This window comes from Trichoderma asperellum, chromosome 1 (assembly GCF_020647865.1).
Source record: "Trichoderma asperellum chromosome 1, complete sequence".
Classification (NCBI taxonomy): Eukaryota; Fungi; Ascomycota; class Sordariomycetes; order Hypocreales; family Hypocreaceae; genus Trichoderma; species Trichoderma asperellum.
In genome coordinates, this window is record NC_089415.1 from 5,163,600 (window position 1) to 5,188,138 (window position 24,539).

At 50.9% G+C, this 24,539-nt stretch overlaps 8 protein-coding genes across 8 annotated transcripts; 1 reads left to right on the forward strand and 7 right to left on the reverse strand.

The window, feature by feature from the left end:
* Positions 1 to 105: 105 nt before the first annotated feature.
* Positions 106 to 2,471, reverse strand: TrAFT101_001591 (uncharacterized protein). Its single transcript, XM_024907755.2, has one exon. It carries the CDS (start codon positions 1,937 to 1,939, stop codon positions 422 to 424), a length of 1,518 nt encoding a protein of 505 aa, XP_024762708.1. The 5' UTR covers positions 1,940 to 2,471; the 3' UTR covers positions 106 to 421.
* A 359-nt stretch (positions 2,472 to 2,830) lies between these two features.
* Positions 2,831 to 6,016, reverse strand: TrAFT101_001592 (uncharacterized protein). Its single transcript, XM_024899650.2, has 4 exons — positions 5,335 to 6,016; positions 5,039 to 5,280; positions 4,213 to 4,983; positions 2,831 to 4,151 (listed from the first exon to the last, which is right to left on the reverse strand). Exons 1-4 carry the CDS (start codon positions 5,405 to 5,407, stop codon positions 3,765 to 3,767), a joined length of 1,473 nt encoding a protein of 490 aa, XP_024762709.1. The 5' UTR covers positions 5,408 to 6,016; the 3' UTR covers positions 2,831 to 3,764.
* A 396-nt stretch (positions 6,017 to 6,412) lies between these two features.
* On the reverse strand, positions 6,413 to 6,769 carry TrAFT101_001593 (uncharacterized protein; the record flags this gene model as incomplete). The annotated part of the gene is made up of 2 exons (XM_066126370.1): positions 6,413 to 6,453; positions 6,544 to 6,769. The coding sequence occupies 2 exons, from the start codon at positions 6,767 to 6,769 to the stop codon at positions 6,413 to 6,415; spliced, it is 267 nt and encodes an 88-aa protein (XP_065982471.1).
* A 1,428-nt stretch (positions 6,770 to 8,197) lies between these two features.
* On the reverse strand, positions 8,198 to 8,512 carry TrAFT101_001594 (uncharacterized protein; the record flags this gene model as incomplete). The annotated part of the gene is made up of 1 exon (XM_066126371.1): positions 8,198 to 8,512. The coding sequence occupies one exon, from the start codon at positions 8,510 to 8,512 to the stop codon at positions 8,198 to 8,200; it is 315 nt and encodes a 104-aa protein (XP_065982472.1).
* Positions 8,513 to 12,173: 3,661 nt separating this feature from the next.
* Positions 12,174 to 12,465, reverse strand: TrAFT101_001595 (uncharacterized protein; the record flags this gene model as incomplete). Its single annotated transcript, XM_066126372.1, has 2 exons — positions 12,174 to 12,348; positions 12,407 to 12,465. 2 exons carry the CDS (start codon positions 12,463 to 12,465, stop codon positions 12,174 to 12,176), a joined length of 234 nt encoding a protein of 77 aa, XP_065982473.1.
* A 3,375-nt stretch (positions 12,466 to 15,840) lies between these two features.
* Positions 15,841 to 16,867, reverse strand: TrAFT101_001596 (uncharacterized protein; the record flags this gene model as incomplete). The annotated part of the gene is made up of 2 exons (XM_024909584.1): positions 15,841 to 16,059; positions 16,136 to 16,867. 2 exons carry the CDS (start codon positions 16,865 to 16,867, stop codon positions 15,841 to 15,843), a joined length of 951 nt encoding a protein of 316 aa, XP_024762712.1.
* A 743-nt stretch (positions 16,868 to 17,610) lies between these two features.
* TrAFT101_001597 (uncharacterized protein) lies at positions 17,611 to 18,958 on the reverse strand. The gene has a single exon (XM_066126373.1). It carries the CDS (start codon positions 18,699 to 18,701, stop codon positions 18,153 to 18,155), a length of 549 nt encoding a protein of 182 aa, XP_065982474.1. The 5' UTR covers positions 18,702 to 18,958; the 3' UTR covers positions 17,611 to 18,152.
* Positions 18,917 to 24,261, forward strand: FYU1 (putative UTP--glucose-1-phosphate uridylyltransferase; the record flags this gene model as incomplete). The annotated part of the gene is made up of 3 exons (XM_066126374.1): positions 18,917 to 22,748; positions 22,820 to 22,896; positions 22,971 to 24,261. The coding sequence occupies exons 1-3, from the start codon at positions 22,602 to 22,604 to the stop codon at positions 24,259 to 24,261; spliced, it is 1,515 nt and encodes a 504-aa protein (XP_065982475.1). The 5' UTR covers positions 18,917 to 22,601.
* Positions 24,262 to 24,539: the final 278 nt, after the last annotated feature.

Genomic DNA, 24,539 nt, shown 5'->3' on the forward strand with positions numbered 1-24,539 from the left:
ACGTTTATCGGTGCTTTATCGATAAAGCAAGGGCGACGGAGCTTGGTCCCGTGATGGCGTCATAAGGTGGGAGATGGTAAGCCTCACGAGGTAATAAGCAGAACTCAACATGCAACTTTGTTCAATTTCTAGCATAGCAATGTATCATAATAGATAGGTACCCTAGTAGGTAAGATCATCAAGTAGTGTATGTAAATGCGCATCATCGCCATAAAAAAAAAAGCCCAATTGCGGCTCCCGCGCAATGGAATTAGTGGTCTTTGCGTGGGATTAGCATCCACGCCCGTCCAAAACGCCTCCAATGTAGATATGCATATGCTCGTCAAACTGGGTATGTAACCAAATAACTCCGTCTATGATAAACCAAATAAAGAGAAACGAAGCACATCCCCTTCTCTTTCTCAAATCAAATCATCCCAGCTCATTGCCTCATCAGCTCCAGCAAGTCCTTCATTCTATAATCCAGCACTGGCGTGATCCAGTCATCGTGCATCAGCGAATAAGATTCTCTCGCATGATCTTTGGGTTTGCGCGGATTCAAAGCCCAATATCCAAAATCTGCGTCGATGGACTTGAGATACTTTAGCAAGTTCTTCCAGTAGCGCGCATCCCCAACAGAAGGATCGTTGGGTGCGCCCAGTTCGCCAAACCAGACAGGTGCAACGTCGCCCTCGAGGAGATATGCCCAGTTGCGGCGCATCGTCTTGACAAACGACTTGTAGCTTCGCTGGGCGAATCGGCCCTGCCAGCTTCCCCATCCAGACCACTTGTAGCCATGGGCAGAGTATACGAGGCGGTTATCGACGTGCAGCTGAACCGGCCGTTCTCTAGCGCCCGAAACATCGTTGGCGGACTCGGTGCCTTCGACGACGATGAGCCAATCCGGCTTCATCTTCAGCAGCCGGTTGCCGCATTTCTCTGCCGCAGCCGCCCATTTGGACCATGGCATTGTTCCCCAGAGGCCCCGGACCTCGTTGCGGAGGTCTGCCCCAATGACCAACGGGTTGTGCACGAAACGCTCCATGACCGACTCCCAATGCTGAATCCATTCCTCTTCCGTCTGCTTGACCCGGCACAGTGGTCCAAGGTGATCGTTGGACCAGCCAGCATCGCAAGGGTCCGCCCCGCAGCACCACGTGGCGCGTGTGATATGGTTGTTGATAATGACAGCAAGGCCAGCATCCGTCAGGGCGGTTGTCACTGCTTCGAACACATCCATGGCGTGGAGGCCTTCCAGATCCGGGTTGGCAAGCACCAAACGCGGCTCGATGATGGGGTTTTTCATAACCAGCTCATCCGCATAGGGAAGTCTTACGCTGTTGAAGCCCAGCTTCTTAATCGTCTCGGCAATGGCGCTTCGGTGCTGGACATCGAGCCCTCCAGGGACGAAAAGCTCGTCGCTGGCGCCATACCAGTTGATCGACGATAGTTTGAATCGGTGGTCGTCAGCGTCGACAATGTTTCGCCCCTGCGTTCTTAGTGGCAGCTTATAGCTCGATATCCATGTCCTCTCCAGGGGAGCAGGCAGGGGCTTCCTGCTGAACAGAAGCGAGTCGCGATCGGGCCTCCACTTGGCATCCAAATCTTGCTCTTTGATCCACAGAATCGACAGGTAGAAGAAAATGGGGATCAGCATGAACAGCATTGCCATCGTACATCGTGGCCGCAACCGATGCGACCGACGCCAGAGCTTCCGAGATCGCGATTTCTGCTTTTTCTGCTTGCTCGCCCACGTCCGGCCAGCACCGTCGGAGCCTCCCATCGACTCAGGCAGAGAATACAGCGGCAGATGCTCATCCGCGTTTGAAGCGTACTGGTACTCGTCCACGGATTGGCTCCAATGCACATGCCGCTCAGATTTTGCAGCCCGTGAGGTGCTGTCGCTGTCGCTGCTGTTGCCGCCAGAGAGGGCAGATGCGAGAATCCGGCCGACTGCCATATTTGTTGTTCTAGGTGGTGAGCGCACGCTCAAGCCGTTGTTTATACAGCAAATGCAGATCGCCCGAAGGGATCGTAGAGTGAGGCAGAAGGCAGAATTACGTTCCCCTCTACTGGTTATTTTTGTTTATATTCTCTGTTTTCTTTTTTTCACGCTTGTGCTGAGCTGTCGGCGGGGGTTCATCGATCAAAGCGTAGCTGCTGTAGCACAGATGTCGCGTGCTCACATCCACATCCAAATCCAAATCCAAAGGAGGTGTCTGGACACGTTGGGCTCGATTGCTTTCTCTTCGGCGCTCTCAATAGATGAATCTCACACAATCAAGCAATGGTCCTTTGCGATCAGGACAGAAAGTAGAGCTTCTCTAGATTGCACTATCAAGAGGGCTAGGTGCGTCGAGAAAGCGAGAGAAAGGCTGCAGCTACGGCAGATGGAACAAGAATCAAGATCCAAGTGCCCGGCCAAGCTCACACCGAGGGAGATATAAACAAGTCCTGCACCTTTACCTTTATAAACAGCGACGGCACAGCTAATTCCGCTGATATCACGTCACCGGCCAATCGCACCTGCGGCCAGGCACAAGGGCCGTTCCGGAGAACCCGGAGAATTGCTGCTATGGCCTTGCACATAGCCAGAGAAGAAGGTTGGCCAGGGGACTATCCGGCATTGAGTCCGCTAGGGCGAGAAGTCATCCTGCTAGTGCAGGTACTTGCCAACATATGGCAATCGATGCATATATACGCGTATATATCGCGGTGGCGGTACCTCGCTGGGTAAGACGAGCGATTCATCGACGTTGGATCGGGTGCTACGCTCCAGCACTATGTATTACCTAGCCTACAGTACGCATCTACTAAGCATGTATGCAAGATACCCTTCACCATGCATCTCCCGGAAGTTAAATCTACGATCAAAGGGCTTCGTGAAAGCCCGCTCAGCTGGCTTGATTCTTGTCAATTAGGCTTATCTGGTTTGGATTTCCAGATATGACTGATTTACCTACCTAGATAGGGTATATACCTATGTACATAAAGATGCTGTGTAGCAGTAGCGAATGCGCCCCACACGGAGCTAGCATATTCTTTTCTTTTTCTTGTCCCTTCTCAGCCATCCGCCGCTTCCGGGCAGCAGCTTTTAGTTCCCGCATTTCGCATCTCATAATCTCCTTCCCGAGCTAATCATGATATTTTATACAAAAGGTTACTTGTAAGCCCAGAAGGTGCAGCCAAAGATGTGCCATGCGCAGGTCCTCCAGGGATTTCCGCTTCCTAGCCTCCAGCTATCTTGGAGACCATCTCCAATGCATGAGACTAGCCTGTCTCGTCATAATGTCCTCCCCCTTTTTTTATAATTGTATCGAAAGAAAAATGATGTAAGGCATAAGGAACGGAAGTATAATCCATAATTATGTACAAAACAAAAGGTCCGACCGTGGCGCCACGCTGTCCTGCGTCCTAAGTAAGGGAGCCATCCGACTGCAAATAGAGATGCTGGATCTCTACGGCATTAATGGCAAAGGAGTGGGTAGAATTATATAAGATGTAAAGAGCGTCATCGACGCAATATCGTGCCGCATCATGAAGATGCTGGACATGCGGCGTTACCACCAGGGTATAATTGTGGTTCCATGGCTAACCATGGCTTGGGTATATAAGCAGGAGCTTTGGTAGGTCGAAGCCATCGGTCGCGAGAAGTCGAATTCATCCTTTTCCTTTTCCTTGTTAGAGAAAATGAAAATCCACTTTCTCCATCTTTCTTTTATTTCTTTCTTTCGTGCTCGCGGATCGCTTGTACTTGGTTCTCTTTTGGCCTAAGGCCCAGCGTCTTATATGCGGTTCATGGCCAATGGGTTCATCGGCTCGCGGGATTGCGGCGGTGCGTAAGTTTGCTGCGCATTCCATTCTGGCGTGGAGCCTTGCGGTGGTCGCGGGTTCGAGTAGGATCGTGCCGGTGCGTTATACCTAGCTGTTTCGCCGAAATAGTCGGGGGCGCTAGGGGTCGCTGAGGATTTCACTGGAGAAAGTGGTGTTACCACGGCGCTCGTATCTCTGGAGAGCATCTCGTACGAACGTATATCATTCTTGCCATCATATCGGGCATCCACCGATACAAATTCCTTCTTTCCACTGTTGAAAGGAGACTTTACCAAATCAATCCAGCCGGTAACCATGGTCCACCGACCAAGCAAAAACAGGATCCAGATTCCATTCAGCTAAATGGCAGTCAGATTAATCAGCCAAAGCTCACGGGCTTCAGAATTTCTTGGCACTTACAGAAAGTAGTACAAGCACGGCAGAGACTGTCGCTTCGCTGACGACTAAGGAGCCAGCTTGGTTGAGACACTTCGTCTTGTCACCCTGTGCTCCGATGAGGCACACGATCCAGTTCTGGGCCACATGGGGATCATTGGCAATAGATTGAACGATGTTATCCTGGAAGACAAAGACAACAGAGAAAAAGATGACATCGGCAATAATGATAAGGACAATAGCAATGCCTCGCCATTGAAGAGCAATGACTCGCTTGACACGGCGATAGGCCTGGCGCGGGGACATGGTGATAACGCTGTTTGAGTAAGCTGGAAGGCTAGATCCTTCGGTCGATGCGGCGTTGTCGTTCAGAGAGGCCAGGTAAACTTTGATGCAGTAACCAAATGTCGTGAATGTCGTGACAACCGTGATACTGGCAAAGATGAGAAGTGGGATCCAAAAGTCTGCCAAGCTGTTCTTGTGGTTAATATGGCACGTTGCGCCAAACCGGAAGGAGACGCCACTGAAAACCAGAGCGAGAACAAGGCCGATGATAGGGATACCCCATCCAGCGGCCTGGGCAAAAACCATAAAGTTGCGGCCCACGAGAACTTGCCAGCAGATCTGCAGGTGAAGAGACAAGGAGCGAAGGAACGCCCACATCACAGCGCACCAGCCTCCGAACATCAGCATGGCGCCCGACGCTCCACAGACGCTCAAGGTATGCATGTCATTTGGAGTGATGGTATCAAAGCATTGGTCCGGCTCAGCTGCGAGCGGAATGACGAAGCCCATCTAAGTCGACAGTCAGCTATCATACTCTTTGTGGAACCGCAACCGTGCCACCTACATTCATGATCAAGATACCCAATGTGAAACAGATGCTCAAGTAGTGACGGTTGGTCTTGTCCACAGGCAGCACTGCCCATGATAGCAGCAGGAAAACGCAGCAGATGACGCTGACGGTCGCGATCCAGTTGGCCACGGTTCCTATGGTGGAGAAACTGTCTGGATATACCCAATTTGTCATGGGACATGGCAGACAGCAGTCAATCGAGCCCGAAATCGCCTGGCATAATCGGCCGTCGATGTCTAGATCTCCGATTAATGGGTTAATTCAACACTACGGCATATATCTACACTTACAGCCTCCAGTACCAAAAAGGCTCGCATCGATGAATGGTGCCGGGCAAAGATTGATCCCTGTAATGTTGGTCATGATGAAAGGTAGTGTTCGGAAGCAATGAGAACGATGTCGAAATGTATTCTTCTCAGGGAAATCTCGACATTCGCTTTCCCAGCTGCGTGTTTGAAGTAATCCTTTTTTCCCTTCAAGAGGGGAAAAAGAATAGCAATGTGTAAAAGCTAAAAGAGAATAGTTGTCCGCGGAGGAACAAAGTCAAAGAGAGAGGCGGCAATAAGAGATTGTGATGTTGTAATGCTGAGAGTATCGTGATGCCTCGTGCAGTCAAACAGAGCTGTGGTCATATGACTCAAATGATCAAGTAGTTCGAACCATCCAAAGGTGGTGCAAGACAGTCGTTTGATGTGAAAAGTTCTTGGGCCAGTCGACAGAAGAGTATCGATAAATAGCTGTGGCTGTGGCGTTGTATCACAGCATGGTGAGCCCCGAAAAGATTCGAAGTATGTTGAAAAGGAAGTTGGGGGCTAGTAGGTATTACCCAAGACAGTAATAGAGAGCGGTAGTATCAAAATACAAATTCCCAACGAGATAGATACGAAGACAAGAATATAGAAAGAATCAGAGCTGGCCCCGAACCCAGACGATAACAGACACGGCAGCATTCAAGCATGAATGCGAGGGCATGCGGGTCATAAAGTACTGCCTGCCTGACAGAGCAGCCAGATGAACTTCGCATGAGCGAGCTGCCAGGCCAGGAACTAGCCTCGAAGCACAACGTCCAAGAGGCGGGCAGACCCCTGTAGGTGCAGATTGCCGGGGTCTCTCATATTCCTAGTAGGGTCGTGAGTTTTGTGGAGCTGCACTGGCTTGGGTTGCCGGACAGGGGTTGGAGAGCAAATCTTTCGTCCTCCGCACTGGAGGCCGACTGAGCCATTCAGCCCTTGAGGCGAGGGTACATGTGGTGATGAGATGTCACAGGGGCTAAACAAGGCTTGCTCAGAGTGCTGAGGTCTAACCCAGGGAGAGGCTCCAATGGCTTCTCTCCACTCGCCTCTGAGATACAATGGGGATCCAAGGATCTCACAGGCCAGCGTACTGCGGCTGAGAGCGACTGTTCCTCACTATTGGGGGATGCTTATTAGCGGGGTCCTCTACTTGGTTACGACTTCTAGTCATAAAATTCCCTAGTGGCAATTAGTATACCTACTTACTGTATGTAGTGGCAGTGTTGGTCAATGGCCAGGGGTGTGTGAATTTGTCGTTAAAAGAGGCGAACAAGCAGGGCGGGCGCCTGATGACTCCCGGTGATGGTTGCGCAATCTTAAAGAGACTGGCCATGTAATCCTCAGCTGAAAACGCAGTGCGCAGAATGAGAGTGACACCAGTATAGCAAATCAGCAAATAGACCTGGTACTCTAGCAGGCCATGTCTGCCCATGGGCTATCAGAGCTGCAGCAGAGCAACCGCTTGAGCCTCCAGAAATCGACAATCGTGAGAGTGACCCCTGAAAAGCGTTCCTGGCAAGAACGCGCGTGGCGGTGGGGCGTTCCCGCGGGAGAAGCTCAAACTCGCCGAATGCTTCGTACAGTTACGGCAGTGCTGCCAGTAATAGCAGGACTAGTAGCGGTATAGCACCAGTATGTACGGAGCATTTGCATACAAAGCTGCTGGGTCAAACACTTAGGGGCTCTGTCGGCCAGTCGTCCAGGGGGCTTTTCCTCACTCGATCCCACAGAGTCTCCTCCGTCCTGAAGGCGAGCGGGGAGTCCTGCCTTGAACTCCACCGTGGAATGTATAGCCCTTCTGATTCAGGATGGTTAAGGGCGAAGGTGGAGTGGGGGACAGCCAAAGTCACGGCATAGCTCCCAAAATAGGCTATTAGACCCGTGCTGAAGAAGACGATCTCATCTAGCCACTTCTGGGCCATAGGATACTAGCACTAGTAGTAGGACTTGCAGCCATCCGCTGTCACAGACATGGCTATGACCTGTGGCGCTCAGCTTAGCAACAGGTGGCACAATCTGGCACAAGTTGGCACTTTTGGACGGAAATGAATGTGCGAAATCCTCTCTCCATCGAAGAGTACCTGCACCACAGTTAGCAGATTTTCTTCTTCTTTTTCTCTTTTTTAAGAATAGTTGTGCATCTCTACGCTGCATCTTACGTACGCATGTACAAAGGGATGTTCCTCTTGGCATCCATTAGCCGGCTGACGATCACTGACACCATCACTGACACCGGGGCTAGGAGCATCCGCAAGAAACAAATCTCCATCAAAAAGGTCATGTATGGTGTTCCAAAGCTGCCCAAGAGACAGACAAAGTTTCTTGGCTTCAAACGTAGTTGCCATTTACACTCCCATACACGCCTGTGTCTGCTAGAGTGACATCCAGCCCCCAGTTCTGAGATACCTATGCACTGGTGTTCACGGTGCAAGAAGAGCTGTATTCACTTTCTCCACTATACATTTCATTATATGTGCTTCACAGTACTCCGTATACCAGGATTGCGGAGCGTACTGGAGGAAGACCCAATTAGGCGAACCGGGCAACGCGCAATCCGGGCGGCACCCACCGAAGAAGCGCTGATTGCAAGTCGTAATGAGCTTTACTTCAGATAGCGCGCTAATACGGAGTAGTTCTCTGCTCCTTATGCTACGCAAATGCGCGCTGTGCCAGAAGTCAACTTTCTCAGGGTTATCACTTGGTATGAGGCGCGTGGGCAATCGCTGGAAAGACTCATCGTCAACGCCGCTCCAAGTACTGTATGCTCGGCAGCCCACCACACCCTTATTTGGAGACACTAACACAAGAACGTATTTTGGATTCTCACGGTGCTGGTGTTAGTCTCATACTCTGTGAGCTGCTAACTTCTTATGCGCCGACGATCCAAAACGTCAGGCGTGTTACTTCCTGTAGCACACAGCCCGTAAGCATGCCGACCTTCAGTCGTTGTCTGTGAGGCAAGAAATCTCCTGGGCAAATCGTATTGGTTAATACTGTAAGACAGCCGGTCTGATTCATAAGGACTTTTGCTTTTGTGCATATACGAAGGAGTTTCGCGGTCTAGATTCTTTGATTCCTGTTCGCCAATGGCTTTTTGTTCAGCTGCATCGGGGCATGCTTGCAGGACAGAGGACCGGTCCATACAGCGGATGCTTCTCAACTGTGCTCGCATCATCTATTGGTGCAATTTTAGCACGTCTCCTCTCGTTGGTAGCGGGGGCGTGTAACTCTGGCGGCTTCCTCCCGTCCCTCCATGAGTTAGGGCTGAGCAGTATGTATGTATGTATAGTAGATGCATCAACAGCACCATCCAGGCATCGTATAAGTTTCCGACAGCAGCCGCACCAGTATGGGACTGAATCCAGAAGCCACGGGGATGCCAGTGGAACTCTAGATTCTGCCGCGACAAGAGAATGGCGCACTCTTTTACCCAAGGATGCGCTGCTCCATAGCCAATGATACGTAGCAAGCCAACTATCTCCCATTGGGTGCGGGATGCTGCTGGACGCTGTCGAGAAGCACGCAGGCCGAGATGCTTGTTGATGGCTTATTAGCCATGCATATTCTCCACCCAGGAACATGCTATTTTGTGGATGGTGTCGTCAAAAATCTCGTCAATGGTGTGGGAAGCTTGCCGCTATCTCGGGTCCTAACAGCGGCACGACGAGAGGAGCGGTGCCAAAGTGCCCTACCTGCCTAGCAGCACTACCAGCAACAGCCCTGTCATGTGAGATTATCGCCTTTCCACCGGGGAACGCTCACCTGGCAGGCATCGTTCGAACAGTCGACCAGTAGATGGAGAGAAGAGGTGGACTGGAAAGAGTTGGAAGCGCCGCATGAAAAAGCACAGGCGGTGGCACCTGGGCTCGGTAGGGGGAAGCAGCGAGAGAGCGCCAAAATCCGCCTATGGGAGGCCGAGAAACCGGTCCTTCCCTCTGAGTGGTCGTTAAGCCGCCCTGGTCCTTTCACCCACGTCCTTGTCTTCGAGAGGGGTACATACAGTAGGAACAAAGGACAGAAGAAAGAGTAAACGGCAATCTAGCCTCAATTGCTCAGAATCGAATGATCCAATCCAACTTGCATTTTCGTTCCTTGAACCAGCGCTCTCTTTTCCTCACCCGGCCAAGCCTGGTTAAGGGTCATGCGGGCGAGTCCAGGGCAAGCGAATGGGCTCCCAGCACTTTTCTTCAGCCTATAACCCACAACAAGGGCTCTGCCTAAAGCCTCCTAGCGGCTGCAGGGAACGGCAAGGATACCGCACCAAGGATACGTCCATCTGTCTCTCACCAGCGATCAACGCGAGCGTGTTCTGCAAAAGCGACGATTGCAATTCCGGGAACCCCTGCCCAGAGCGGGGTGCAGCTTCCATCGTGGAGAGAACCGCCCTCCATCTTGCGAGCTTGAGTGTGCATGCTACATAGCACTAGCATTAGAGCATCCTGCTCCTAGCAGTACTGCTATTATATTTGCGTGGTATGGCCAGATTCTCCAAGGGAGACAGCATTGGTTACCACTGTGCATTATACATCATTATGCATTGTTGTGCATTGCTGTGCAAGTTGCTCCAAGACCGTTGAAAAATAACCTTAGCTAAACCCACAGCAAGAATGGTTTCATCCTCAGATTTGAGCCCGACGATCAGCAAGATCTCAGAATATCGAAGTCAAAGCTTTCTGCAACTGCGGGGATGATCAAGGATGGGCCATCTAGAAGCAACCACTGCTATAATAACATGTCAAAATATGCAAGCTTGTACGAGCTATTGACGCCATTGACGCCATCAGATAAAACTAAGGCGAAAAAAAAATAGTTCTTACCCCCATATACAGGGCATCTTTGGAGGCTGATGCGTATATAAGGGGAAGGCACATGCTGTCCCTCAAGAGGCTTTTGATGGAGCCTCGGCTTGTCGTTGAAATGAGGGTCTCATACTCGGTACATGGTTTTTCGCCCATATCGAAATCATTCGAAGTGCTGTTCAAGGTTAGAAGAAAAACACCCATCTACTATACTGTATGAATTCTCTTCGAGATCTACAGTCCCAGGATCCGAACAGTCAGTCCTAGTATTGCATTCCATACCTGGTGGAGCAAAGCCTGCCTGCCCGAGTGTATAGAGAGGCCATTTCAAATTTCGCTTACAGCACTTCATTTCCTTCGGCCGACATGGTGATCCTCTTGAGCACCCAGTTTAGGCGGTCTACTGTTTGATGGGGGCTAGCAGTATTCGAGAACAAGCTTTCAACTAACGACGACACTCCGGAAGCTATAATGCACCTAAAAATCCTCGCCGAGGTTCGGAAGGGATATGAGGCGAATGCCACAAGGTTGTATCCCGCCTAGTTACCCCACGATTAACTGGCACTGAGATGTGATGCAAGAATCACCATCTCCCGGCGCTACTGACGATAAAAATACCTATTACAAGTACGCCTTCTACAGCCTATTTTGGACAGCAGCGGGATTTTTGGGTGATCTTGAGTTCATCGGATCCATTCACCTTCTCGTGCAGGTAGCGAGCAAGAAATGGGCTCCCGAGCCGAAAAGCTGCTGAAAACGCGTCTCGCCGGCAGCGTTAGAGTTCTTCCGCTGCAGGAAGCGGATCAAGTTGTAGGAACCGCTCCATTTCCACTGCAGGGCCACTGGTCAACTCTCTAAGGCTCCCCGTCACAAACGCAGCGCTGTCGATCTCAGCGTGGTATCGGGTTTAGTCTCTAATCTGATTCGTCCGCACCAACGCCGAAATTCTAGTCTATCAACAACTCTGCGCTACGGGTTCCAGAGTCGGCGATCAAGTGAAGTACAGAGGACTCGTATAGAAGAGATTAGAAATGTCACGACAACAGAGGAATCGTAGCGGCGAGCTTTACACGATGATCAACCCCAATTAGGGTATAGATGGCAATTTATCTTCCTCATATGGGAGATGGCCATTCTTAGCCGCTCACCGAAGCTGCTTCTAAAGCCCCCTACGAGGTGTTCCGCGATTGCTGGGGTAGTTGCGGTTGCTGCTTGGCCCTAGTTTGCGGCCGACTGCGCCGTACCGCTCTTTATCCTCCGAAGAGAATGGTATTTAGTGTATCTCAAAGAATTCCCGATGCTGACAGCAGCTTCTCATAGCTCATGCCAGTCTGTGCACAAAAAATTAGCGGTTCTACCCAACCGATTTCAACGGTTTACAAAGCCCAAGATGAAGACTCGGAGGAGGATTGTGTGGGATTCAGGTTTGCACGAATACGATAGCAAACTCCTTTGATCCGGACGCACGGTAAATTAGTATTCATGGGGGCCTTGAATCATTGAATGCAAAACCTTGCCTTCACATGGCGACGCATGGCCAGCCAGATCCACCCCCAGTGTAACACTGGCCTGAAAATTAGAGAATCGCACGATTGCCCTTGACAAACCGGAGATCGATCACTACTGTTCCATTTCCTTGCGCTTTACCACCAGAGCGATCTGCTACAAGCTATGGCAGAGGTTTTACGTGTATACAAGTGCATGCGCATATGGGTGCTCTCCCTACCACACAGCGAGCCATCACCGGTGTGGATTTAACCACTGCAATGAGGATTGTACAAGCATAGTTGGAGTTCTGCGCTTCGACCTGATTCCTAGTTGATACTGTGACTGGCGGTGTGGGCTTGCTATGAAGGGGAACTTTAGTACGTTCGGCCTATTTGACTATTCAGTGCACTGGCGCATTATCACTTACGGAATCTGGACAGTACCGTTATCCGCAGCTATATGCGAAGTGGATGAGTAAACCAAGGAGATATCAACTGAAGCGGGCTTCCCAAACTCCGGGCTTATGATAGGCAGATGGATTCTTTACCTTCAAGCCAAGCTTTTGGTGAAGCTGCAGGTCAGGTTTGAACGTATTGCGGCCACTTGGACAAATCGGGCAATATCGTTTCGATGCAAATACTCGGTTGTGATGCCATTTGCCAGGTTCTGAAACCAGCCAATGTTTCCGGCCCTTTTCTCGGCCGGAATACACTTCTCGGCCTCGCTGATAGTACGGAGTGTGCCAACGGGTTTTTGAAACCAAATTTGGCAACAGCACTTACATCTTCAAAGTAGAAGTAGACGTCAACTTTTCATAAACGAGAGCGCCCGTTCTTGTCATTCTGCGAGAAGGCCCTGGCAGGCGAAAAGGAGAGCCGGCCGTGGATTTTGAAGCCTTGTCCACGGTTGTCCGGAAGCTAGCGTGGTGTCGGCAGAACTTACATGGGCTGCCCACAACGACCTAAAAATCCAAGGAAAATTATACCTGTACATACGGATACATAGTACTTCCAATGCCCAAGGCCAGGGTAAGGGCCGGAGCTGAAGCTCACTGACCCAGGTACCGCACGCAATCGCCAAATAATATTGGACCGGGTACGAGACACAGAGTACGGAATACGGAATATACCCTGCTTCCCCATTTTTTGGCAGAGTAGGGAGGAAAAATCGGCACGAGTCGCTATACTCTATCTATGGTGGGAGAGTATCATGATGGGCGACAAAATATGGCCAGTGACATAGAGCCACTGTGATTGCAAGCTGAAAGGGACTGTTGCGCCTGAAGCCCTAAAAAGGGAAATGGGAGAAACAGGGGCCTACGGATATGGCTTAGGAGGCGCGCTGTCAAAATATACGCAAGCAAAGGACAGCTAACAGCCCGCGAGAAGACGTTGAACGCGGATTTGCCGGCGGAAACCCCTCCAAGTGTACAAAGTACTTTGTGCACATAAAACTACACTCAAAACAAATCATCGTCTGGGTGTGACACCATACTTCTCATAGAACATTCTAGGCACGCTGTCTCAGTTAACCGTTGGTTTCGACAGCCCCTCTTCAAACGTTTGGCGACTGAGATAAATCCAGCTCCTTGAGAGAGAATAGACAATCGTTCGTAATTCTCACCAGATCATGAGACGATGGTAAGGCTATGGATCTATGGGTCGAATACAGGGCATCTGTAATAGGCAGTGGTTCTGTGTACCAGCGCAAGCGAATGCCGATCGCTGCTTAGAAACCATGCAGCTAGAAGGAGGAGTACCACGTTACTGCTCTATTCACAATGAGATCTCGTGGGTTACATGGTGTTGTATCCGCGAGGATTCTCTAGCTTGCTCACAACGCCAAGATGCTAACATACCTACAAAGGATCCGACGCTCATCCCCTGGCAGGAAGAGAAGCCGGTGCAGAAATGCATATTATAACCTGCACGACTAATACAAAAGAGAGAAAACCCATATGGTGATGAACGGCACCAACTGATGTGACGAGTCATGAGGAGTGCATGAGCGAAGCATTTTCACGGCACGTTCTCCAGGAATAGTGCGTGGTAGTTCCACTGCTACAAAGCACCTACCTACTCTCTATTACATATATTCAGTACTTTGTCAAGGGGGCCAAAAGAGTCTCTGCGTCCGATACAATCTGAAAAGACTGACAAGCGACGGCTACATGAGGGACCCCTGACATGCCCCGGCGCCCGGAATATACCCGCAGGTGGTGACGGGCTGTTGGAAGAGCTAAACATGGAACTAAACGTGGACCTAATGCATTTCATTTCCTGCTTGGGCTCAGTCTTGCGGGAGGCGTTCCTTGGTCTGTTCGCCGTTAGCGGCTGCTGCCACGCTTTCGTGTTTCTCGAATGCTGCTTAGGCGCGGGTTAAGCTGCTGGTCTTATTGAGATTTGCGCCGATGTTACCACGATGGATGGATTTGAGAAATGTTTCCTTAAAGCGTTTCCTCTCTTAAAAGCTTGGATACTAGGGGGGAACAGCGTGGCACCGAGTCAGTAGAAGAGCTCACATCTATGATATCCATCTGCTCATACACACTGCCGCTCACTGTGAGGATGCTGGAAACAGACTATGATTGGCCAAGAGACACGGGATAAATCCCCGTTAAGTCAGCAGTGAGCGCTCCACAAATGCAGGTACGAAGCGCAAAATATGGACGTATGTGTGCGGGCGAGCGACGAAGCACTGCCGCGCCGGATGTGAGTAAGATGGGCCGTTCCAAGGCAGAGAAGCTTGGCTCGCCGGGTCCATTACGCGCAAACATACGGCATTGCGGAGCTTCTATGGAGTTTGTCTGCGTAAGATGAGGAGCACAAGAGACGGGTATGCTCGTCTGAGCCGCTGCGGCGTGGGGAGCGGGATTTGAGAAGAACGCCGTTTTCTACTTCCCCGAACAATGCAGATAGCTAAAACCAACGGAGTACGACTGCTAACTTGATTTAAGCGAGAGGGTGTCTCGTACAAGTACGGCTGAGTGGCTTCAAAGATCTGCAACAATAAGTACCAAACTCGCCCAGTCCCTGCCCTCATATGGAGCTCTCCAGCATCCGTTCACACAATCACCGACAGAAACAATTACATGGGGCAACCCACCCTAACACGATACGAAAAGTGCAGACGACTTGTAGCGTTTCCCCCAGCAACACGGTGTTTACATGAGACGGCAGCAAGGGGCTGACGAGAGAAGCGAGCTCAGCAGAGATTTCAACCAACATGTCGAGATGCAAGCTGGATGCGCACGGCGCCGAGAAGCGGTGCTTGTTTTCGGCAGCATCGCCAACTTGGTCTTAGTCTCTCCTGATGCTGCTACGGCGGAGAAAAAATTAAAGCATGCGGCGTGGCGTTCTTCGTGTGGCGTCTGATCCTTGAATGAAGATATCCACTCGGGGAGACGTAGGAGCGGAGGGCAAGGCGGCTCAGTAACGCCGATGCAACGCAACTGCGTTTCTTGCTCATTCTGGGTGGGAATGGGCGGTTTATGCCGATCTTGGAGCTACGAGATAGCGCTGCTCGAGGAGCTTTCGTGGAACCATTTTTTTCTCTCGTCTTTCTAACGGTTTTCGTCCTTCAGCCCAAGTGGCGCTGGCAGATTACTGGCAGCACTACTGGACTCGCCGAAATACGACTAGACATAGGCGCGCGCTGGTGCGGCATTGACACCGGGCAGGGGAGAGCACCTCTGCTAGATACGGGAGTGATTCTAGAAGATTTCTAGGCCATCGGGCATGAAGGAGCCTAATGTGAGTGAAATGAGTTAATCACGTCGCAATAGGAAGCCTCCGCCTTGGCAGGATGCAAATTCAGGTCGCGGTGCTAGCGAGGGGTGATGCGATTCCGGTGTTGCATCGCAGCTCTGCAGCTGCAGCGACTTCTCGATACGATGCATCCGTCCGGGCAGGCTGGCTCATGGGTGTTGGGTGTTGGTTCATGGAAATGAGAGCTGATATCAGCCACCCAACGTACAAGGCAACACACGGTATGTATAGTAGTCGTATGGGCATGCAATCAGGAGCATGGTACGCTCAGCCCTACCTGGCGAATCACCCTGAACAAAGGAAAACATTATGGATATCTGTGGTAGTATTGATTATCAAGCATTGACTGTTCCTGTTGGTCAGGGTTATCCAACAATACCTCCATCATGATGCTACTGTTTGTTATGTGTGTTGAGAGGGGCATTTTCCTTGGCTTATTAACTAATTCATTATTGTATCCCGCCAAGTACTTCGGATGAGATGACACTCAACTGCACGCATGCGGCATCCGCGAGGACAACGGCAATTGGCTTCTCCAGTGCAATCTTAATTGGCCATCCCTTTCTGTTCATCGACCCGGCTTGGGATGAGTGCAGGTAGCTGGCAAGCCGGAAAGCTAGAGTGTTGGCCAGCGCCTCTAGGGTCTCAAACGACGATTGGCTCATGACCTATCATGCAAGTGTTCAGTATCCAAAGCTGCTCGCTGCAACGTCAAGTTGGCCGGTCCGTGAAGCATTCACTCACCTCGACTGTCTCCGCTTCTATCATTGTGAAAACATCCTCATCAATATTAAATTTGTCAATTTCAATGGTTGCAACAACCACCTGCTTCGCCTTCCTCTCGTTGCCGTTGACGCCGATGAGAGTAGGAACCCTAAGGTCGTGGATCTTGAGGCTCATGCCCCTTGGCTGAGGTCTTGACTCGCCATCACGCCCAAAGAGGGCTATTCTGGTGAGACTCACGCCACTTCCTAGCAGCGAAGCTTTGGGGAGGTGGGCAGTAAGTTCGAAACATCGAATAGTTGAGGCCTTCAAGAACGACTTCACTAGCTGCTCTTCTTCTTCTTCTTCTTCATCGACAACCTTGGTTTTTCCATTGGCATCTTGGTTGGTAAGATCTTCCCAGATTGTATTCACAACGTCTCGTAAGCTTGAAAATCGACTTGTGCTAGCCGCATCTGCAGATTTCTCCTTGGCCGGATGCTGTGGTCCCTTGCCCTCCAACGAGGCCAATATTGCCTTGCTGAGCAGTCCATAATGCACGGTATCACCCGCCACCTTGTCGGCGGATGAAGATGCGTCAAATGCCTCTTTGAGCATGACAGAGGCGGACACAGACAGCGGCTGCTGCTTTCCTTTCCTATTCCAGGCATCGGATGGCCCTTCAATCGACGTCTGCAGATTTCGCACCCTGACCTTCGCAGGAGGCTGGCCGGCTAGAAAGCGGACTCGCCAGTTGGGCTCCAAATCTGCCATTTTTCAATCCTTCGTCCCCTCCCCCTGTTATCTCCCTTCAATTCAAAGCAATTTTGTGTGGCCTATAACGGCAATTGGCAGAGGGCGTTGAATCCGTAAAACAACGCCCTTGTATTTTTAGGTCGTCGTCGCAGCCTTGCTTAGTGAGAAAATCAGAGTTTTGTTGGGCGGCTGGAATTCTTTCGTCTCTTTTCAGAACAGGCGCCGCCGATGTTGAGATGAAATCTCACTTTCTTCCTCCGCCCCTCGTATCTCAGAATTAAACCCTTTCCGGCTTGGCTCTTTGTATCCTCTAGGCCCTTTTTCTTCCTCCTTGGAGGCCTCGAGCTCGTAATTAAGCGGTCTGTTCACTGAGAAAACGGTGAAGGAAGAGGGAAAATTGCCCAAACCGAAGGCGGGGTTATTAGGTATTAGAGGGTAGACCAAAAATTTGGCTGTGCAACCTGTGGCGGACGCAAGGGAGATGTCGCGCAACTCAAACGATGGAAATTACAGTGAGACAATTGTCTTATCGATACATTTGCGAGGCCATTGTTTCTATTACGATTTCAATCTGCACTCTTTTATATCCTGAGCAATTTTTCAACCCGGGTTTTTATCGAGAATACGCAGCATTGGGCTCCGCAGTTATGCAAGTTTCCGCTGTTTTTACGGTTGAAACTTACCCTACAAGATGGCAGTTTTTGATGCGTTGATACACAAAATCCACGCACAAGCATATACAGGAAACAGAAAGTGCACGGTAAACACACATATACACACGTATACGTAGTGAACCTCTAGAATTACTTTAAAATGAATATATGCTGCTGATGAGATAGCATACAGTCCCGTTGTGCGCTATAATCTATAGTCTATACCCTCGATGTTGTGTATCAACCATCTATTTCATACAAGTCCGTAACCTCTATGGACGTAAACGAAGGACATGAAAACTCCAAAGTCTAAGTACTCGACTCTAATCTAAACCCAAAACACCGAATCATGAAGTATAAGAAAATCAACGAAAGAAACAAGTCATAAAATCATAACATGGCAATCCGAGCACGTTCCGTCTAAATGTCGGCCTTTTCACACTGAGGCACATCGCCGTTTGTGACCTCTTTGATGAACTCCGGGTCTGGGTTGAAGAGCATGATGTGGAAGTGCTCCACGGCATGAATCGACTTCAGAGCAGCCCAGTTCTTGAACCACATGACCTGGCCCCGAGTCAGCATCAGAGTGGCTTCTTAGAAGGGATCATCGGCTCAAGTCGATAGTTTTTGGACAAGAAGCGAATCAAAGGTCACAAACTCACCTGGTTTGAAGGCATTCGAGACCGGAATGTCCTGGTCACAAAGTCGTCGATCTCCCTCCTCGCCTTCTCCGTCAGGTCGCCAGTGGCAGAGACTGCCTTGAGCTCAAACTTGGTCCAGACCACCAAGTGCACGATTCTAGGATCAAGCCCATAGGGCCAGTCGTTGTGAAGGATCTTGTAATCGTCTTCGTACTGGAACGGAGCGCCGCGAGGCACGACGGGCAGTTCCCAGCGCAGACGCTCACTCAGGACAAAGTTGGCGATGCTGCCGTAGAGCTTGCCCAGGCGGTAGGTAAAGGCCTTGTAGCGCCGCAGGTTGGAAGGGATGCGCTGGAAACGCTCCAGGTTGTTTGTCCTGATGAGGTAGCACACTTCCTCCCATGTCTGAGTGCGATACTCTGAGTCTGGAGTTGACACCGTCCGGAGATCTTTCGGGTTGAGGCCAAGGAGGAAGGGAGGACAGTGAGGCGTCCGCTCCGGTTCGGGGACGTTGATGTGCCAGAATGGGAGGCTGATGGTGACACTCAAAGAACCCATTGTTGTTTAGATGGAGGGAGGTTTTTTTTCTTTTCTTTTTTTGTTGCCCGGAGAATATCTCGAGTGCTGGCGGTTGGCAAATGGCAACGAGATATAAGGCGTCGGGGCGGACGATGCCGAGGGTGGATTCCGGAACCGGACAGCGACCAAACGTTGCCACCTGCTCCCACTAAAAAGACAAACGGTAAACTTTAGTCTGGGGATATGGTTACAGACAAAGTCTCAGTGGCGTATCTTGGTTACAACGAAAAGATTAGGGCAGCGGGCGCTGTGAGGTTTCAAAACAAATTCAAGAGGACTTCGTGGGGTACATGGCGAATATAAAGGCAAAAAGCCATATCAGACTCTGGCCAGGAATCAAATGCCAGAAGATTCCTCGTCACTCAATCACTGCAACAACAGACTCCACTAGGCTGCGTTGCTGGGAGCTCCGGATGTGTCATCGTGGAACTCGATAGAGACGGAAGAGAGAAGAAAAGGCAAAATGCAGTAGACGCCCTGCCGGCGCTATCTAGGCCAAAGCTGCGGCTCGGCGGTGACGCTTTTTTTTTTTTTTTCTTTCTACTTTCTACTTCGGCATCGTCGACTTGGAGCGCCAGATGCAACGTTGTCGTGGGAATACTATCGGGATGCACGGACCATTCAAGAGCCGGCGTGATGCCACGGGTCTTGTGACTGGCTGGCTGGGCTTCATGTTTGGGGCGATAGAGAGCGTTTTAGTGGTCGTTGCAGAGCGCTGATAACGATTGCAGACCCGCTGGAAGGTTTTCATGGGCGGTTTTCCGATTGCCCTATTGCCTATCTAGGCACTACGTGGGCTTGTGTGGATCACGTAAGCCGATGATGGCAGTGGCATTTGCCCGGCAATGGATACTCCGGTCGAGGCATTGGGCAGGCGCGGAAACTCCCATGCGCGTCATTGTTCTTCGAGAAGGAGGTCGATTTGATGTACACAAGTGCAGCTTGTTTTTTAGTTATTTAAAGATGTTTGCTCTCCCTCCGTGCTAGCAGCAGAGTCCGTCGCTTTTTGCCCCGGTCAGGAGAATCTTTGTGGAGATGGAAGCTGAACGGCCGCTTTGATGCTATCCAGAGGCGGAGCAACCGCGGGAAATTATCGTCATTTCTGCAGTGGACCAAAGAGTTTGTTAGCGAAACGGTAGCAATATCTGCGGTACCGTGCCTATTTTTGTCTTTGGATATTTTTTTTTTCTCTTCTTCTTCTTCTTCTTCTTCTTCTTCTTCTTCTTCATGAGCCCAATATTTGCGTGGTTTTGCAGAGTCTGAGTCTGATTCCGAGCAATGCCAGTGTGTTGTTAACCCCACGTGTTTGGGCCAATATAAGCCCGGGCTGTTTACAGGAGATACGGAGTAGCGGAGGTCGTAGGTAGTATTGGTGAGTCTACACAGGTAATGTGTCGATGCCTAACCCAAAATCCCGATGATAACATGAGAAAAATTTTTCCACTCCCTCAACAGTTGTGAGGTTTTGTTGATGCTAGTATGGCGTCTTGCGGCCGCCAGCGTATGAGATATGCTTGTTGCTAGGCATGTTAGTTTGACACTTGGGATGCTGCATCGTGGCGCTCTCAAGCGTGAGGCCGCTCGGATGACCTCTACCGACCAGAGCCGGCACTACTGCCGGCTAGCAGAACTTTAGTTTCTCTTGTAGGTAATATGGAGATGTTTGGGAAAGGGACATGTCAAAACTCGTTATTGACCGAATTCGAGCGGATGAGCATCACCTCCCTTGTTTCCCCTATGCGATCTGACTCTGCACATGCGCTCATCAGGAAGTAAACTGGCCGAGACCAGGCCCGAGGCATTTTTTTCTTCCTCCTTGAGGGGATTACAGGCCTATCGGCACGCAGCCCAACGACAGCTTTTTGGGCAGCCAGACACAACCATCTTGACATTTCGCCGCAGACTATGTTATCGCCTCTGGGCGCTGATGCATATTGCCGTGCATATATACAATCTCAGCCCACCACACTGCATGTGAAAAATCTTTCTGCTGTGCAACCTATTCATAGCAATAGTGTGAGGAAAGAGAAATTTTTTTTTTCTTCCCACAGTCTGTCACTGCCTGGCTCTTAGTTTATCTCTCATCTTTCACTCGGACACGCCTAAAGCCAAAGCGTGGCATCTTGTTGGGAAAAGATTGGCATGCGCTGGTACCTGGGTACTTAGCCTGTACTTTGTAGTAGCACACAATTGGCCGCGTTTTTGGCTTTTTTGGAACAATAAGCTTGGGCCGTTAAAGCAGGCAGCAAAAAGAATGTGGCGGGGTTCGTTGCTGAACTGCGGATCCCCCTCCCAGCTTGGTTCATTGTGCAAAGTGGATGGGCGCTGGTTTGGCCCCTCCGAAGAGGCTGTTTTGGTCCTGGAACTTGTCTCTCCTAGACAATGCCGCGGAGGCAAACCAAGACAAAAGACTCGAGCTGCAGTTTACTTAGTAGAGAAGAGGCCGGCGAGAGCAGCTGGAGCTCCCCATAATGAACGACAGAGTTCCGGTGATTGGACCCCCCCGGCCGGACCTTGGGCTCCTTTTCCAATTTCGGCCGGGATAACTCGCGCCTCCAAGGTCGATGCGAAATGCTAGTGGGGAGCGTCGTGATTTGATTGTTCAGGGGAATCGACACAGACGATTGGGATCCAGAAAAAGGAGCGGCAGCAGCAGCGGCAAGCCATTGGGCTAATGATAAAGGGGCTGCCCCCGTTTTCTGTTAAAACCAGAGCTCTCTGGCATTGAAGCCTCGTTGCATTCCTCCTCTCAAGCACCTCCTCCAGTGACGCCTCCAGCTCCTGAGCCTGCCGTGTCTCTCTCATCGTACGTACCATCATCGCTTTTCGCCCCCCTGATTTGCGTCTGCGCTGCTGCTGCTGCTGTAAGCCTGCTTGCTGCACGTCCCGTCTTCCATTGACGTCAACACTGCAAAATCGCACATGCAACTACACGCAACACGCAACACGCAACACGCAACGGCACAGTGCTCCGTACAAAGTAGTAGCATTTCCATATTAACTGGGCCGCGCTGCTAGGTTCTTGGAACTAAATATCCTGCTTGGGGGAAAGCTCAATCCACCCCGCCAGACCGTCTTCGCACCCCACCTTAAGACGCTGATACTCCCCCCTTCTTCGACGAGAGATCATCGACGCTCTTCTTCCCAACTCTCCTCTGCAACAGTTTCGTTTTTTTTTTTTTTTTTCCTTTTCTTTTTCGCTGCGATCCGCCGGAAATCGAAGCTCGCCAGCGCACGAGGCGTCTCACAAGCAACCACAAACGAGCAAACACCCATCACCAGACACAATGTCGGCAATCAAGAGTGCTTTGCCAACGCACCTCAAGCCGAATCCCGATGACAACGGATTCGAGCAGCGTCACCACGGCAAGACTCGCAGTCACATGGTAAGTGCTTGTTCAATTCTTTCTTTGAACCAATCCTGGGCTCCCTTTCCAGAGTCTTTTTGTATTTTCCGCCATGATTTTGGTCTACGGCCGCGATACAAAGCTCTGGGTGAGGGGCAGGGAGCTATGCTTGGCGCATAGCTGGATGGGCGCAATGGCGACCTACATACCCCTCATAGCTGTGCTTTGGCCGTGTTAATGCGCGCACTACGCCCGCCCGCTGGTTGCGGCAAACATGGTCATGGTAAAGCAAAAAGGCAAAAATAAGGGCCTTGGGAAAACCTAATGGCCGCGGGAGTGGCTTGACGCCTTGTGCACTTGGTTATCAGGTGATGGACGGCCGTGATTGCTGAGCGCCATCGCAAGCGTTTCATCTAATCACGGCCGACAGGCTCTGCCCATAGCTGCGTTTGCCTTTTTTCCTCTTCACCTCTGTCCATTTGCTCTGCGCCCTGATGCTGCATGCTATGCCGCCGTTACTGAAGGCTTCAAAATGTCACCGAATAATGATTCCAAGGAGCGCGAGCTAATTGATCACGCCCAGGCCTTTGAGAACACCTCGACCAATGTCGCTGCCGCTCAGATGCGAAATGCCCTGACCAACCTCGCCGAGACCGTTGAGGACCCCAAGGAGAAGAAGGTAAGCTCGACAAGATGACAAGGCGCCAAGCGCTATGGTGGCTTTGCTAATAACGCAAATCGCTTCTTTAGCTGTTCGAGACCGAGATGGACAACTTCTTTGCTCTCTTCCGACGATACCTCAACGACAAGGCCAAGGGAAATGCCGTGTATGTTTCCCCCTCCCTTTTCCTTCCCCTTCCCTACGAATTTACAAGATGGACGATTGCTAACGGGGTCATAGCGACTGGGACCGCATTGCCCCTCCCGCCCAGGGCCAGGTCGTCGACTACGAGGACCTCGCCAACACTGAGTCCGTTCAGTTCCTGAGCAAGCTCGCCGTCCTCAAGCTCAACGGAGGTCTCGGTACCTCTATGGGCTGCGTTGGACCCAAGTCCGTCATTGAGGTCCGTGACGGCATGTCCTTCCTCGACCTGTCTGTCCGCCAGATCGAGTACCTCAACCGCACATACAACGTCAACGTTCCCTTCATCCTGATGAACTCTTTCAACACCAACGATGATACCGCTGCCATCATCAAGAAGTACGAGGGCCACAACGTGGACATTCTCACCTTCAACCAGTCCCGATACCCCAGAATCTACAAGGACTCGCTGCTGCCTGTCCCCAAGTCCTTCAACTCATCCATCACCGAGTGGTACCCCCCTGGACACGGTGACGTTTTCGAGTCGCTGTACAACTCTGGCATTCTTGAAAAGCTGCTGGAGCGTGGCATCGAGATCATCTTCCTGTCCAACGTCGACAACCTGGGTGCCGTTGTTGATCTCCGCATCCTCCAGCACATGGTTGAGACCAAGGCCGAGTACATCATGGAGTTGACCAACAAGACCAAGGCTGACGTCAAGGGTGGTACCATCATTGACTATGAGGGATCCGTCCGCCTGCTGGAAATCGCTCAGGTGCCCAAGGAGCACGTCAACGAGTTCAAGTCCATCAAGAAGTTCAAGTACTTCAACACCAACAACATTTGGCTGAACCTCAACGCCATCAAGCGCGTGGTGGAGAACAACGAGTTGGCTATGGAGATTATCCCCAACGGCAAGACCATCCCTGGTGACAAGAAGGGCGAGTCAGACATTTCCATCCTCCAGCTCGAGACTGCTGTCGGTGCTGCCATCCGCCACTTCAACAACGCCCACGGTGTCAACGTTCCCCGTCGGCGATTCCTGCCCGTCAAGACCTGTTCCGACCTCATGTTGGTCAAGTCTGACCTGTACACCTTGAAGCACGGTCAGCTCCAGATGAGCGCCGCTCGTTTCGGCGATGCTCCTCTGATCAAGCTGGGCAGCGACTTTAAGAAGGTTTCAGACTTCCAGAAGCGCATCCCCTCCATCCCTAAGGTGTTGGAGCTTGACCACCTCACCATCACCGGTGCCGTTAACCTGGGCCGTGGTGTGACACTCAAGGGCACAGTCATTATTGTTGCGACTGAGGGAAGCACCATTGACATTCCTCCCGGGTCGATCCTCGAGAACGTTGTCGTGCAGGGTAGCTTGCGTCTGTTGGAGCACTAAAATGCGTCGTTCATTTTCTTTCACTTTTTACCCCAAAACAAAATACCCAGTGCTCCAGGCTTGGAATTTATCGTCGTATCTATTAGTATTTCCCATTTTTATGTGCTGGCATATCGAGCGAGTTGGGGACTGGCCGGATAATGAACAATCAGCTGGACGGCGGTTGATCAAATAAACAAACAAGCAAATTAACAAAAGAAAAAAAAAATGTAAAGGAAGAACAGATGGATGGAATGACGGATGTGGAGGACATTCATGATTGTACCGATGACAGCGTC